This window comes from Amyelois transitella, chromosome 10 (genome assembly GCF_032362555.1).
Source record: "Amyelois transitella isolate CPQ chromosome 10, ilAmyTran1.1, whole genome shotgun sequence".
Lineage (NCBI taxonomy): Eukaryota > Metazoa > Arthropoda > Insecta > Lepidoptera > Pyralidae > Amyelois > Amyelois transitella.
In genome coordinates this window covers 10,508,330-10,524,149 of record NC_083513.1, presented here as the reverse complement: position 1 = coordinate 10,524,149, position 15,820 = coordinate 10,508,330, and the positions used below count along the sequence as shown (strand labels likewise).

Sequence of the window (15,820 nt, the reverse complement as noted above, 5' to 3'; positions counted from 1 at the left end):
TGAACAGTATTGGTTTTTATTCCTAGTACTTTGTCAACATCGGCTCTTTGAGATTTTCCTTCAGCTGTTTTTCAGGTTGCCCGTGCCCATAACTTTACGCTCCATTTGCTATTGTTTATACCCTAGTGTATTATGCCTTCTAAGTTTGGATATTTGTGAAGTTGACGTTGTTGTAGAAAACGCTACAGTGCAGTTTGTTACCGTTTCTTCTGCACTGACGCCATGGAAGCGGCAGTATACTTAGTTTTTAGAAATTTATTTGACGTCAACCAATGTTGTGAATCCAAAAGATTTGACAATTATTAAGCGATATGATAGTATCCTATAATAATGAATAAAAATTTCGAATTTGAATTTGAATGCAATTTGCCGTCCGCATCAGGTGCATGCGATACTTTACTATTTGTTAACATCACAATAGCTTCATGATTTGATAATTCAATTTGAAACAATGAAGGATTTAAAGATAAGTAGTTAGGATTAACTATATTTAACCCTTTAAGTGACTGCCGGCTGCAGTTACCCCATACGGTATAAAGACGCGATAACTTTGATAAGGGAGAAAAGATATAGGTTCTACCTACCCCTTCGAGAAGATTATATTAATATAAATAATTAAGAATCAATAGGTAGGCTTATAAACTTGGGTTCCTTCTTTTAGGCGATGGGCTAGCAACCTGTCACTATTTGAATCACAATTCTATCATTGAGCCAAACAGCTGGAAATGGCCTATCAGTCTTTTTAAGACTGTTGGCGCTGTCTACCCCGCAACGGATAAAGACGTGATTATAATGTATATGTGTATTAATACATAATTGAATTCTCAATAATTTTCAGAGGTAGTAATGTAAACTTCAATTAACATGTACGAGTATGTATTTACTGTAGAAATACAAATATTTTTCCTGAAACTCCTTGTAAATTAACTTTTAATTACATTCCTTTTAAATTCATGCTGATAAATGTTCCAAGTTACTAAAATTTGTAGAACTTGGCGCTTTTTAAATAATTATAATACATTTTTTGTAGTCCAACAAAATACCTAAGTAAATTCTTTTTTTAAGTATCACTTTATTACAATTATTGAACGTGTTCCAAAAATAGAAATAAATATAAAAGAATAATTAAACTTATGTTTTGGAATTCCTTCAACGCATATCTCTTCCCCAATTCATACAATTTGGGAATTTTCAAGTCAATAGGCCTTATCTCGTTTCTCACCATACAGATAGAGGTCAAACGCGCTCAAATTATTATATATTGAAAAACATACATTATGGAATAAATCACCAGCTAAGTCACTCCAAAACTTGCGATAAGCAATACCATGCTGTAAAATAAATAGTTATGTAGTTAAACATCTAAAACCAATGTCAAGTATAGGCTTAATTTGAAATTCTGGGGCGATCGAAATAAAAAAACAAATGGAAATGCAAAATGTACGTATGCAAATTTTGAATATTTTTTTTTTATATATTTATGTACATCAAGAAAAATATGTATGCAACTTAAAATATAGAGAAATTCAGTACAAGTAATATTGTTCAAAAATATCGCACACTGCTTTCTCGTATAGATGATATGATTTAGCGCGCGCACCGGCAGTGTTAACTGGGCCGTATAGAACAAATGCTATTGTGCACTACTTTTATTTTTGACTACACTTCTGTGATATAAGGCACCTGTTGTGAACGACATTATTGCAGTAGCCCATGATACGAGATCAATATGTGGTGTTCAGTTTCAATTATAATCGTTTTAGGATATGTCAGTGCCCAAGAACTTACTGAAGGTAAATGTTTGATGATTATTTTTAACCAAAATTTTATTTATTTTAACAATGTTTTTTAGTATTATCATTAGCCAAATAGCTGGACGTGGCCTATCCATAGTCTTTTCATAATTGTTGGCTCTGTCAATCTCGCCGAGGGTATAGACGTGATTAGTTACATATATACATATGTATGGGTTTTATTAACATACAGTAGATTTTTTTTATACATTAAAAATTTGACATTATGTTTCTTAACTTTGATGGTTCTGGAATTTACATCTGCCCTTAATTATTAATTCAAGAGTCAAGAAATACTAAAGTTAGGCTTAAATTTCTGTTAAAATTTGGCATATATAGAAATAAAAAGTGAACATTTTGTCAAAATTTTTGTGGAAATAACAATAAAATGCTCAAAGGTTACGATTATATGTATATTTCACCGAAGTCATGTGCTATATACGAATTTCCCTTTACAGACCAATACTCGTCAAAATTAGGTCATCTAAAAGAAATACCCAGACGATTCGAAGTTCGCGGCAAACAAAGCAATCTATTCACGAAATACGTCAATGACATACAAAAAATAGCCGACGCGAACAACTTCACTGTACTATACAAAGTGAAAGTGGACTTAGCTAAGCCACAAAACAAGAAACATTTGAAGAAGATCACTTTTAAGTCAAAGAAGGTGAAATCAAAGAAGTACAATGTGCCGCTGAAAAAGCAGAGTATGAAATTGTCCAACTTCGAGATCATGCTAAGAAAAATCGCAGAAGAGAATGGCGTACGTGGTAGAATGCGTAAAGTAGATGAACACGAACACTTCACGACTGAGAATGTACTGTTACCGCAATTCTATAACAGCAAACAGTTCAAATTTCTCAAATTCAAACCAGAAGTGAGCAGAATCAAAATAAATTACACCAAAATCGTTAAGCCTGTTAAAAATAAAGTTATAACTTTGACATCGAAAATTGAATGAAATTTTTAAGAATTTTAATTCAATTTAAGGATATTTAGTTCTTAGATTTAAAAAAATATAGGAATTGATGTTGCAGCAGAACAAAAGGCAAACGATTTGTCAGCAATAGAATAGAATAGAACAGATATAAAATGTATTGTATAAAAATTCAAATATTTGTATCTACATAAGCTATGATAAAGCACAAAAGTGTATAAATAAGAGTAAATATCTGGCCATAAAATTGGTCCCCAGTTTATAAATATAAATTTAATTCTGAATATTATGTACAAATATCCAATTTGTATAACAGTTATAATGTTGTTGTCAAATATATGTAAGTGAATGCATGTAAATATAATTATTTTTATGATTTTTTTTTAATAAATACTTAAAAAAATATTATTTAATAAATCGTTCTTACAATATAATTTTTTTTTTTAATTGATCATAATATGACCCAAAGGAAATTAATAAAAGTTAATTCCTACATGCCCTGTCCGGGAATCGAATCTGAGACCTTGGTTGGGTTGAACTTCTACGCAAAAATGTACTTATAATTTTCATCTTAGGTAAAGCTATAAAGTAAATGGTTTTTCTTAAGACATTCGTTTAGTTTCGTTCTAAATGAATTCGCGTTACCATTTACTGACAATTAAAAAATAAATGGACGTTGTAAAAGTCGACTAAGGGATGAGGTTATAAAGTTGGGATTCTTCTTTTAGGCGACGGTCTAGCAACCTATCACTATTTGAATCTCAATTCTTACATTAAGCCAAATAGCTCAATGTGGCCTATCAGTCTTTTCAAGACTGTTGGCTCTGTCTACCCCGCAAGGGATATATACGTGATTACATGTATGTGTAAAAAAAAATTAAAAGCTTCGTGGAATCGTTGGCACCCGCATTTCAACAGTCTGTTAATATTTGTCAAATGACTAGCTTTTTTTCTTGAATTTCATTTCATCGAATTCACATTTTGTTGGCAGTATACGCAAAAAATATTTTATACGTATGTATACACATACGAGTACATGCATATTATAATAACGACTTTTTTCCTTACTCACAAAATAATATTGTTTAACTGTGGAAACTGATTTCTATGTGTAAAATCCACACATAAAGTACATATACACATACTCATTAAAACACGATTTAAGAGAACGCCATGGTGATAAAAGAAAAAGTATATTTCAGAGGATATAACGAAGGTAAAATTATAGTAGAACGATACGAATTAGTATTTATTTTATTTATTTATATATTTATGTACATCAAGGAAAATAAGAATAAAACTTAAAATAAAGAAGAATTCAGTACAAGGGTAATACTTATTTGTAGAGAAATTTCTTCCAGCAGGCTTTACAACATAAATACATACATAAAATCACGCCTCTTTCCCGGAGGGGTAGGCAGAGATTACATCTTTCTATTTGCCACGATCTCTGCATACTTCCTTCGCTTCATCCACTTTAATAACTCTCTTGATTCAAGCTCAAAAACTTTTAACAAACGTAAATATATAATTTTATTTCCTTGAAACTCAGTTCCATTGTAATCAGATCACTTCCTTGGTAAATGTTGTCGGGCGCAGCTTAGCGAGTGATGCGTCGCGATAGCCGACACTTACCTTCTTTGTTAATGATGTGACTTTATGTCAGGGAAATATCGATAAAATAGAAATTAAGTCCAACAATTTTTAGTCAAATTTTTCCTGGCTCAGATCAACTTGTGAAATGGCTGTTTAAGATATTAATGTAAGTATATTTACTTTATTTATTTAAAGCTTACTTAACTTCTCTGCGTAACTCAGAGGTAACATAATGCTTTTAGCATTAATTCCTCCGACTGTATCAATATTGATCGTATTAAAGAAAATTAAGTAATTACTATAATGCATTACTGAAAATAAAAAAATAGCCTCTTTTCATCTTTAAATAAGGGGGGAAATTCGAAATTTGTCTCAATTGTGCAAATGATTAAGTTCAAGGTTTTAAGAAAACGAATAAAAAAAGATGCCATTACACTGTTCTCAAAATCGTGTTATCTTATGATCATATTAAATTAATATAAACTGATAATTATAAAAATAAAATGCACTAATTAATTTTCATCTTAAATTGATAGATGAATTTTAGAAATGAAGTTAGAGTTAACAATTAGAAGACTTCAAAGCCGCATTCAGCTAAATAACTTTATCATAGAATTGATTGATTCGTCTAAAGAAATAGAACATCGATAATCCATACCGAACAAGGCACATCACTAGCGCACAGAGACTGCACGTCTAAAGTGTTGATGGTATCGTCTTAAGAACCGACTCTCTACTAATGTAAGCTCCTTACTGTTGTTTTGTTTTTAACCCTCAATGCAAAAAGCAGAGTAATATATAAGTTCAGTTTGATTACTTGTGTGATCGTTTAGGTTTTAGATCATAGGTAAATTTTAATCAATTTAAATTTCTGAGAGGGATGAAATTATAGATAAATTTTATTTTGTCTGTATTTTTCGTTTCTGCCGCAGTGCGCTTGTCTGTGACACCGGAAATCACAGGTTCAAATCCCGGCTAGGGCATGATGAGAAACAAACTTTCTCTGATTGTCCTGGGTCTGATAAGTATTTACTATAAAAAATAATATCGTTGAGTAAGTTTTTCGAGGCTTGCCCAATCTGTGTAATCTGTCCCGTATTTAATATATTTAAGTTGCTGAAAAGCAGGGATTTTTTATTAAATAAATTTAAATACATTCGCAATGTTTAAAATTACGAAATTGAAATGAATGTTATTTGCTGTAATAAAGTAAAATACAATATGAAATTATCAAGCGAAAGATTTTATTAAAATTCAGTTCATATTCATCTTCAGCACAATAAACAAATAATAATTAATTTAATTATTTTCGTTTAATATCAGGCTAAAGTTAATATTTTCTGTGCCGAGTGGTTTCCGGCACCAATAGAGAAAACAATACGATCACTCCATCTCTTTCACATGCATTCCGTAAAAGGCGACTAAAGGATAGGCTTATAAATTTGAGATTCTTCTTTTAGGCGATGGGCTAGCAACCTGTGACTATTTAAATCTCAACATACATACATATAATCGCGTCTTTATCCCTTGCGGGGTAGACAGAGCCAACAGTCTTGAAAAGACTGATAGGTCACGTTCAGCTGTTTGGCTTTATGCTGGAATTGAGATTCAAATAGTGACAGGTTGCTAGCCCATCGCCTAAAAGAAGAATCCCATGTTTATAAGCCTATCCCTTAGTCGCCTTTTACGACATCCATGGGAACGAGATGGAGTTAACACCAGCACCAATAAAAAAAAAGAATAGGACCCTTTTTTATTGGTGCCGGGAACCACACGGCACGTTAAATCTCAATTCTATAATTAAGCCTATCTGTTTTGACAAGAATTTAATAGACTGAGGCTCTGTCTACCCCACAAAGGATATAGTCGTGATTATAATGTATGTTAATAATTTATCAACGGAATGGAAAAAAGTATTATTTTCAACACGTGAATGTAATATTTCCGTGATGAAAACACATACATTGAATCCGTGGCGCCAAATATTAATATTCTTGATGGCGTAAGAGCAGAGAATTACTGAGTCATTTGATTCATTTAGAGTGCGCAATTTACAATTTCAATGAGCTGAAAAATTTATACGTTTATAACCTATTCTTGATATTTTCATTCATTCATATAGTCACGTCTATATCCCTTGCGGGGTAGGCAGAGCCAAAAGTTTTGAAGAGACTGGTAGGCCACATTCAGCTGTTTGGCTTTATGATAGATTTGTGACCTAAATAGAGACAGGTTGCCAGCCCATCGTCAATCATAATCATATAATCCCAAGTTTATAAGGGCATCCCTTAGTCGCCTCTTACGACATCCATGGAAAATGAGATGGAGTGGTCCTATTCTATTTTATATTGGTGCTGGAAACCACACGTTGCACTTAATATTTTCCATGGGCTTATATTAAGTGCAACGTATTAAGATGATACCTTGTTCTTCTTCCTGGCTTTAGTCCCGGTTGCATCCTCACCTATCTAGAGAGGAGCCCATGGTATGCCTTCGACCTTGGATCCTGGATTAAGTGAGTCAGGTTTTTATTCGAAGCGACTCCCTTTTGAACTCCGCAACCTTTGCAGGTTCCATGGTTACACATCCAGTTGCCTAAATGTGCAGGTTTCCTTACGATATTTTCCCCAATTGTAGGAGCATCGGTTTGTATTCAAACTAATGTACATAACGTTGAAAATAGTCAATGGTACATGGCCGAGGTAGGATTTGAACCTGTGCCTCTCTGCGCAACATGCATTTTAACCGGGCACATACATACATACATACATAAAATCAAGCCTCTTTCCCAGAGGGGCAGGCAGAGACTTCCTCTTTCTTTCTCTTAACCGGGCACCTTACAATGATACCTTCATCGTTATTAAATTAAGGCTAGGTAATCAATTTTACTTTGATGTTCTTATTATCAAGCTCTGTATTTTGTCCCCTATATATTTATATTATTCTATAATGCCGTGTGATTCCCGACAATAAAGAATAGGACCACTCCACCTTTTTCCCATGGATATAGTTAAGGACGGCTAAGGGATAGGCCTAATTTGATTTACGAGCCATAATGCGCGCTCTAACACAATGCAAACTCAATGCGTAAAACAAATTAAAATGCATCCTTACTGCAGTAATAAATAAACGTTAACCAGTGAACTGATGTGCTTGTAACTTGAATATTTTTATTACAAACGTGTGTAATTGAACATACATACATACATATAATCACGTCTATATCCCTTGCGGGGTAGACAGAGCCTACAGTCTTTGTAATTGAAACTGATAAAATTCACTGTGTTGATTGTATATTTTCTTTAAGAATGTCTTTCAAATGTTACACAGATTAAGTTATTGTCAAAGTAACGTGTTCGATAGCTATTCAATGATTCAAAATACTTCACTACTATAAAAAATAATACATACATGCATACATATGGTCACGTCTATATCCCTTGTGGGGTAGACAGAGCCAACAGTCTTGAAAAGACTGATCGGCCACGTTCAGCTATTTGGACAGTATTGAGATGCAAATAGTGACAGGAGCAACCTGTCACTATTTGCAAAATTTATTTAAAAAAAAATAATTAAATTCCTAGTCGCAATACGGTCTACGTTATCTAGACCGTAAGATTTAATTATACATACATACATATGTCATGTCTATATCCCTTGTGGGGTAGACAGAGCCAACAGTCTTGAAAAGACTGATCGGCCACGTTCAGCTATTTGGACAGTATTGAGATGCAAATAGTCACTATTTGCAAAATTTATTTAAAAAAAAAATAATTAAATTCCTAGTCGCAATATAGTCTACGTTATCTAGACCGTAAGATTTAATTATACATACATACATATGTCATGTCTATATCCCTTGTGGGGTAGACAGAGCCAATAGTCTTGAAAAGACTGATCGGCCACGTTCAGCTATTTGGACAGTATTGAGATGCAAATAGTGACAGTAGCAACCTGTCACTATTTGCAAAATTTATTTTAAAAAAAAATAATTAAATTCCTAGTCGCAATAGTGTCTACGTTATCTAGACCGTAAGATTTAATTATAATACATACATATGTCATGTCTATATCCCTTGTGGGGTAGGCAGAGCCAACAGTCTTGAAAAGACTGATCGGCCACGTTTAGCTATTTGGCCTATTGACAGTATTGAGATGCAAATAGTGACAGGTTGCTAGCCCATCGCCTAAAAAAAGAATCCCAAGTTTGTAAGCCTCTCCCTTAGTCGCCTTTTACGACATCCATGGGAAAGAGATGGAGTGGTCCCATTCTTTTTTGTATTGGTGCCGGGAACCACACGGCACATAAAAAATTATACTTGATTATAACCCTTGCAGTCGGGTATTATTAAAATAATAGTAAAAATTCGTGTGGTTTTATGCACTTCAGATACTTTCCCATGAATGTCTAATAGATATCGTGGGCGACTAAGGGATACGCCTATAATATTGGGATTCCTATTGTAGGCGATAGGGTAGCAACCTGTCACTATTTGCACCAACTTTTGCTGAGCTGACTTTTCAGTCCGGGAATTGAACTTAGAACGTAAAGTGTGTAAGTTCACTGAACTCAACAAAAAGTCAAGTATAGAATATTTCATTTTTTTCTGTATGTTCGTTAAACTGTTCAACAATTTTCGCTATTCATGTATTCATTAGTTACGGCGTAGACAGAGTTAATAGTCTCGAAAAGACTTGAAGGATGCATTCTGCTGAGTAACTGTCTTAATAATTGAAAGTCAACGAAATCCTTAAGTTTTTTAAGGATTAAAAATTCGTTGTACGTCAAATACCTTTAAATATAGAAAAAAAAACAGTGCTTCGATAAAAGACACTTCGATCACGGGACATTTTGAGCTTATCATGAGCTCTCGATAAGAACAGATTCGTCCTAAATCTAGCACTTTACAGTCTAGAAACTTCGGCGCGCCGGATCGAATAGATTTGCTGTTGAAGAATGAGTTTCCAGTGTCATTTGTGATGTAGCACCGTTTATCTTAAGGTTAAGATTATCTCGACTTTTCTTGTGTGCCGTGTGGTTCCCGGCATCAATAGAAAAAAAGATAGGACCACTCCATCTCTTTCCAATGTTGTCTTACGAGGCGACTAAGGGAGGCTTATATACATATATAGGATCAATCTTTTAGGCGATTCACTATTTGTATATAATATCTATCAATAAGCCAAACAGCTGAACGTGGCCTTTTAGTCTTTTGATTACTGTTGGCTCTGTCTATCCCGAAAGGGATATAGACGTGATCATATGTTTGACTTTTTTTGTATACCTAAGATGACGATTACTATAGAGTTTAATTAAATTATAGCTTTTACTTCGTAAAATATATGTAGCTGTATCTAAACTGATTACCTTGCGTGGAGTGAGTGTGGAGAACGTGGATAAAACGAAACGGGGATTGCGATAACATGTAGGCTCTGTCCAATCACCCAGAGAAGAGATGTGATTATGTAATTTAGTAGTAGTAATAGCCAGAAGGTTACGTTTACTAAAACAAAAATAACTTATCTCGATACTCGTATAAGTATCTAAAATTGATATAAATTCTTATAAATAATGAATACGTATAAAAATAACATTCAAATTTGCCTAGAAAAAAATATTGTGACAATACCTACCTACAATTTAGTAGTTTACAAACAAACAAACTTATTATTGACACAGATTTTTTTGAGGATAAAAATCAAAAGAAATATCTTCCAGACTCATTTATTTCACTTATCTCCAACTTAGGTCTTGAAAACAGACTTCAAGTCTCTAAGTTACTGGAAATTATCAGGTTCAATCAGCGTGTATTGAAAAGTTGGTAGCTACCGCGTTCCCTGAGGAATGGACGATAAAACTTGTTTATTTGTTCACGGTTCAAGAGCGTCTATGGTCGAATTGGTAAGGTGCCCGGATAAAATGCGTGATGCGCAGAAAGGCACAGGTTCAAATCCCACCACGGCCATGGACCAATGACTATTTTTTAAGTTATGTACATTAGTTTGAATACCAACCGATGCCCCTACAGTGAGGGAAAACATCGTGAGGAAACCTGCATATTCAGGCAGGTTAAAGTTATATGTACATTAGTTTGAATACTAACCGATGCTCATACGGTGAGAAAAAACCTGCATATTCAGGCAAATGGATGTGTAACCACGGATCCAATTTGGGTTAGGTTTACCTGTAAAAGTTGCGGAGGCCAGACGGGAGTCGCTTCGTGTAAGAACCTGACTCATCCAATCCAGGATCCATGGTCAAAGGCATACCCCGGGCTCCTCTCCAGAGAGGTGAGGATGCAACCGGGACTAAACCCAGGAGGAAGAAGATTTGTTCACGCTTTACGAAAATGTTATTCCCACTAGCGTTAAGCGAACGTATCTTGATCAAATTAAGGACGTCCTGGTAAAGGGTCAGGTCAAAAGTACCCGAAACCGCCGAGCTTGTATGAAGAGAGTTATGAATGTGGATGAAGCGAAGGAAGTATGCAGAGATCGTGGCAAGTGGAAAGAGGTAGTCTCTGCCTACCCCTCCGGGAAAGAGGCGTGATTTTATGTAGGTATGTATGTACTAGCGTTAGTCCAGGTTACATCCTCACCTCTCTCGGGAGGAGCCTGAGGTACGCCTGTTATAGCAAGTCTATATTGGGTAAGTCAAGTTTACGAAGCGACAATAAGCAACCTTTGAACGGTAACTTAATCCTATTTCATTAGGGGATCATGGTAACATACACTTGTTTAAATGTGCAGATTTACAAGCGATATTTGACCGATGAAGAAAAACATCGTTAGCAATCAAACTAATGTATAAGAACCCAGCAAAGAGTCGTTACTACAATAACCGTGGAAGTATTGATCCTGTGCTTTTCAGTGCATGCGCAAGTGGATTAGTTTTCACTTTAAAATTTAAAATTTATTTAAAAAAAAAATTAAACTCCTGGTCGCAATATAGTCTACGTTATCTAGACCGTAAGATTTAATTATACATACATACATATGTCATGTCTATATCCCTTGTGGGGTGGACAGAGCCAACAGTCCTGAGATACTGATAGGCCACGTTTATCTATTTGGCTTAATGATAGAATTGAGATTCAAAAAGGGACAGGTTGCTAACCCATCGCCTTAAAAAGAATCCCAAATTTGTAAGCCTATCCCTTAGTCGCCTTTTACGACATCCATGGGAAATAGATGGAGTGGTCCTATTCTTTTTTGTATTGATGCCGGGAACCACACGGCACTTAGTTTTCACTTTAAATTTAAAATTTATTCGAAAACAATTTAAATCCCTGGTCACAATATAGTATACGTTATCTAGACCATAAGATTTAATCTATACTAACAAAATAATCGCGATTGCGTGAGGATAAGCCGTCTATTGCGTAGAGAGTAAATTAACGCCTAAACTCAGTTTGAAAGCCCCAACACGTCCCTTCAAACAACCTAGAGACATAGAACTGTGACATGATTATGAACTTAGATGTAGTATCAAGTTAATATATAGTACCAATTATTGATAACATACATAAAAGCAAGCGCCTTTCCCGGAGGGGAAGACAGAAATTGCGTATTTCCACTTGCTGGAAAGTAGAAATGGAAGAATTATTTTCTTTCTTTCCTATTACATATCGCAAGAGGTACAAATCATGTTTAAAAAATGGTTTTTTTTTTTTTTTCATAACTTACATCTGATAAGGTTATATATACTTATATAATAAATATTTTAAAACCTCACCCATGCCATGAACAGAATTGTTAGTTGCAAGCCGATGTAACTTCTTCTACAGAGTAATATATCTATGATACAAAACTAAGCCCAGAATCAGCAAATTACAACATGCTATCAATTAAAACTTCAAGTCGAATTCGATTAACACATAATTTGACCCGGCTTTATTTTGGTTAATTTAACTTGAAAACTCCAACCATGATTAATGGAGCTGTTATCTATAGATATTCTAACGCATTAATTTTCAAAGTTTTGACTGCTGCAAGGAATTTGACGCCATTCGTATTGGTGACTGTTCTGATCTGTAAATAAGATGATTTGTTTTATTTGGAAATTATTTTTCATAATTATCTAGAATGATAATAATATTGTATTGTCATATCCCTCGTTAGACAATTTTATCTGAGTAGCGTCCATGGTGAAATTGTGATAATCAGACAAACATAGGCACACTATATATACACACTATATAATACATCTCTTTTTTGCACCAGAGGTTAGAATAAAAAAATAGGTTAAATTAAGAACACTCTCGACTAATTCATCAATACTTTAAAAACAAAACTAAATAACATACTGAGCTATCGTTCCACAGACAAACACATAGATACGTCAAACTTGTAACACACCCCTTTTTCTGCCGCGGTTAAAAGGGCAGCATGTAACTGGGACTAACACCAGGAAGACTAAGAAAGTATTTGATGAATTGTACACTCCGTAAGAAAAGATTGTCAAGGTGATGCCAGCCGTAACGCAAATAAACGTAGCTAAATCACTTGTGGTAGAATTTGTCCCGTCAATTTATATGAGACATAAATCTAATGGGATAGCGCCGGATCTAAGACACAGTATGATTTAGTGCAGTAGGGTAACGCATGGAGGTGAATTTTATGACATCGAAAACAATAGTGGGGATTTGTCGGACAAGTGTGTAAATAATTTACCCACGTCTATCCACTTATAGCTCTTTCTTTAGTGTTTATTTCTATGTTACTTATCGGATTTAAAGCGATGAGAGGCCTCTAAAAGTTCTGACAAGCAAAATTATTTGGATCTGCTACCGTTCTAAAAACAACCAGGACAATATATAATTCACTAGATATTTAATAACGAGTACTATTGTACGCTGTGTCGAGGGAAATAGTTTCAAGTAGGTAGGTACCTAAATACTTATTCTAAAAAATACAATATTTACATTTGTTTTCAATAACATTAATATTATAAACATTGGTTCAATAATGATGTTTTCGAAGGTTTTTTCAAAGCTCTAGGTCAAGTTTAACAGAATTTTAAAAATACTATTCAGTTTACATACTTACATACATATGGTCACAGCTTTATCCCTTGCGGGGTAGACAGAGCCAACAGTCTTGAAAGACTGAATGGCCACGTTCAGCTATTTGGCATAATGATAGAATTGAGACTATAACTATTCAGTTTAATTCTTCATAAATGTGCACTTATTGTACACAACTATATTCTATTGTACACAATACCGCAAAATAAATAATACGAGTATCATACTGTGGTTTCAAGTGAATAGCGTTCGAATATTATCACAGCGTTATGGTTTCTATGTGGTTGCGTAGTGGTATAGATTGACCATACATACATACATACATACATATAATCACGTCTATATCCCTTGCGGGGTAGACAGAGCCAACAGTCCTGAGCGGACTGATAGGCCACGTTCAGCTATTTGGCTTTAAGATAGAATTGAGATTCGAATAGTGACAAGTTGCTAGCCTATCGCCTAAAAAAAGAATCTCAAGTTTGTAAGCCTATCCCTTAGTCGCCTTTTACGACATCCATGGGAAAGAGATGGAGTGGTCCTATTCTTTTTGTATTGGTGCCGGGAACCACACGGCATTGACCACTTTGTCATAATTTTGTTTGCGTAAAAAGATTGATTAACGCGGATGAAGCAAAAAAAAATTTAATAGAACCGGCTATTATATTCTTCAATGTGTACGTATAAAAAACAGACTAGTGTTGCCGATTCATATTATGAACTATCGATAACGTTTTGGATAGAAAATCGATAGTATGAAAAAAGTAATAGTATCGATACTTACACAAGAACAACAAATAAAACGACAGCGATAAACAATGCTATCGATAACATTATTCTTTATCAATAGTATTCCTTTGAAACCGGTTTTCATTCTGAGCAGTAAAATCGTCCATTAGTTCTTTTAAATTATATATTACTTATAAATGTGTTGTTGATATATGAAATAAAGGTTTATTCGTTAATCGAAACTTCGATTCGATTAAAATTACCGATAATAAAACTATCGATTGTTCAGCCTCACTAACATAGACTTATTTAAATAGTCACACTGCATTACCGAGTCTGTGGCATTAGGTACATCACGCTCAGATTTTGTCGTTTCATTAAAGAAGCGAGTGAATCTTTCGCGAGAACGCTTCTTGCGAATTTCGATTTGATTTCGCGGTTAGCAATTTTGCTCTATACATTTGTGATAGATTTATGCGTTTTAATATATTTTTTGTTATTCTTAAAACTCGAATCTTAATTTACTACATATGTGGTACTACGCGTATGACTTTCAGCAACAATGAAAAAATGCCTTATAAGCCGCTAAATTAAAGGCCCCTCACTACCATCTCCTTTTCCCAGATTTACAATTAAAAATTACATCAAAAATAATCACACGAAATTTTGATGCAAACAGATTACTTATACTCGGACGATTGGACTCATCCGCACGGCTCGATGTTCATTTTCAAGTCCATAAATACTTCCGTTCCCTTATTCCATCTGGGACAAGTATATAATGTTTGTACACCCTTTTTTAATCAGTCGTGTAATGATGGCTTATAATCTCATACATACATAGGTATTGACAAAATCCAAAATAGCCACTGTCTCAAACTATTAAAAGGCAAGGAACCAGCAAAGCCACTCCAGGGTAAGTTTCGAAACAGGGATGTTTTTGTGAAACTTTGCTCTGCCATCGATAAGAAGAACTCACACCAGCTGTAAAATAAATTAAGCAAATTTAATAAGAAAAGGGGCTCCCCTGCTGAGCTTAAGGTCTGTTATATCCCAATGAGATATAGCCTTGATGGTATGTATGTATCTATGTAATAAGAAAAATAAGAAAGTGTATTATTAGTTGAACCTATGAAACAATTTTCCAGCATCATACAAATAAATAATAACTGTACTTACGTAAAAAAATAATTATAAGTAACTAAATATGTAGTTCCAAATATAATTACGCCGATAATTTGTGAATATTTTTGTTGTTTTTTTTTTATATATTTTTATTTTAAGATCCATTCATCTTGTATGTTTTAACTTAGATCTATTCATAGTATTTCAAGCTTTGCCAGGCTGGTGGTTTTAAGAAAAATAAGGAATTATTTATACACAAAAGTCGTTGATTGAAAATATTAAAAACATGGGTAGTTTCTACCCAAGTTTATTCACATCTCTAAATATTTCAGAGAGTTTTATAGTTTTGGGATAAAAATACGAAGGTTTTCCTAATGAGTTCATTAGAAAGCCCCCAAATTCTTATTTATTCTTAGTTAAAAAGGAAACTACAATAAATTAAGTTGTTAATAATTTAAATTAACATTTGGTAACACAAAATGATCCGCGTTAGTTGAACCAAAACCCCCGAACGCGGTTACGGTACTAACCACAGTTTTATTTGACAACTTTCCGTCGCCAAGCCACCGTTGACAACTTTATAGCTTATCATGTTGTATATGTATATATATGTA

The 15,820-nt window shown here is 34.1% G+C and overlaps 1 protein-coding gene across 1 annotated transcript; it reads left to right on the top strand.

Moving 5' to 3' along the window:
- Positions 1–1,729: 1,729 nt before the first annotated feature.
- LOC106133061 (uncharacterized) lies at positions 1,730–2,757 on the top strand. Its single transcript, XM_013332661.2, has 2 exons — positions 1,730–1,793; positions 2,252–2,757. The coding sequence occupies exons 1-2, from the start codon at positions 1,730–1,732 to the stop codon at positions 2,755–2,757; spliced, it is 570 nt and encodes a 189-aa protein (XP_013188115.2).
- The last annotated feature ends 13,063 nt before the right edge of the window (positions 2,758–15,820 follow it).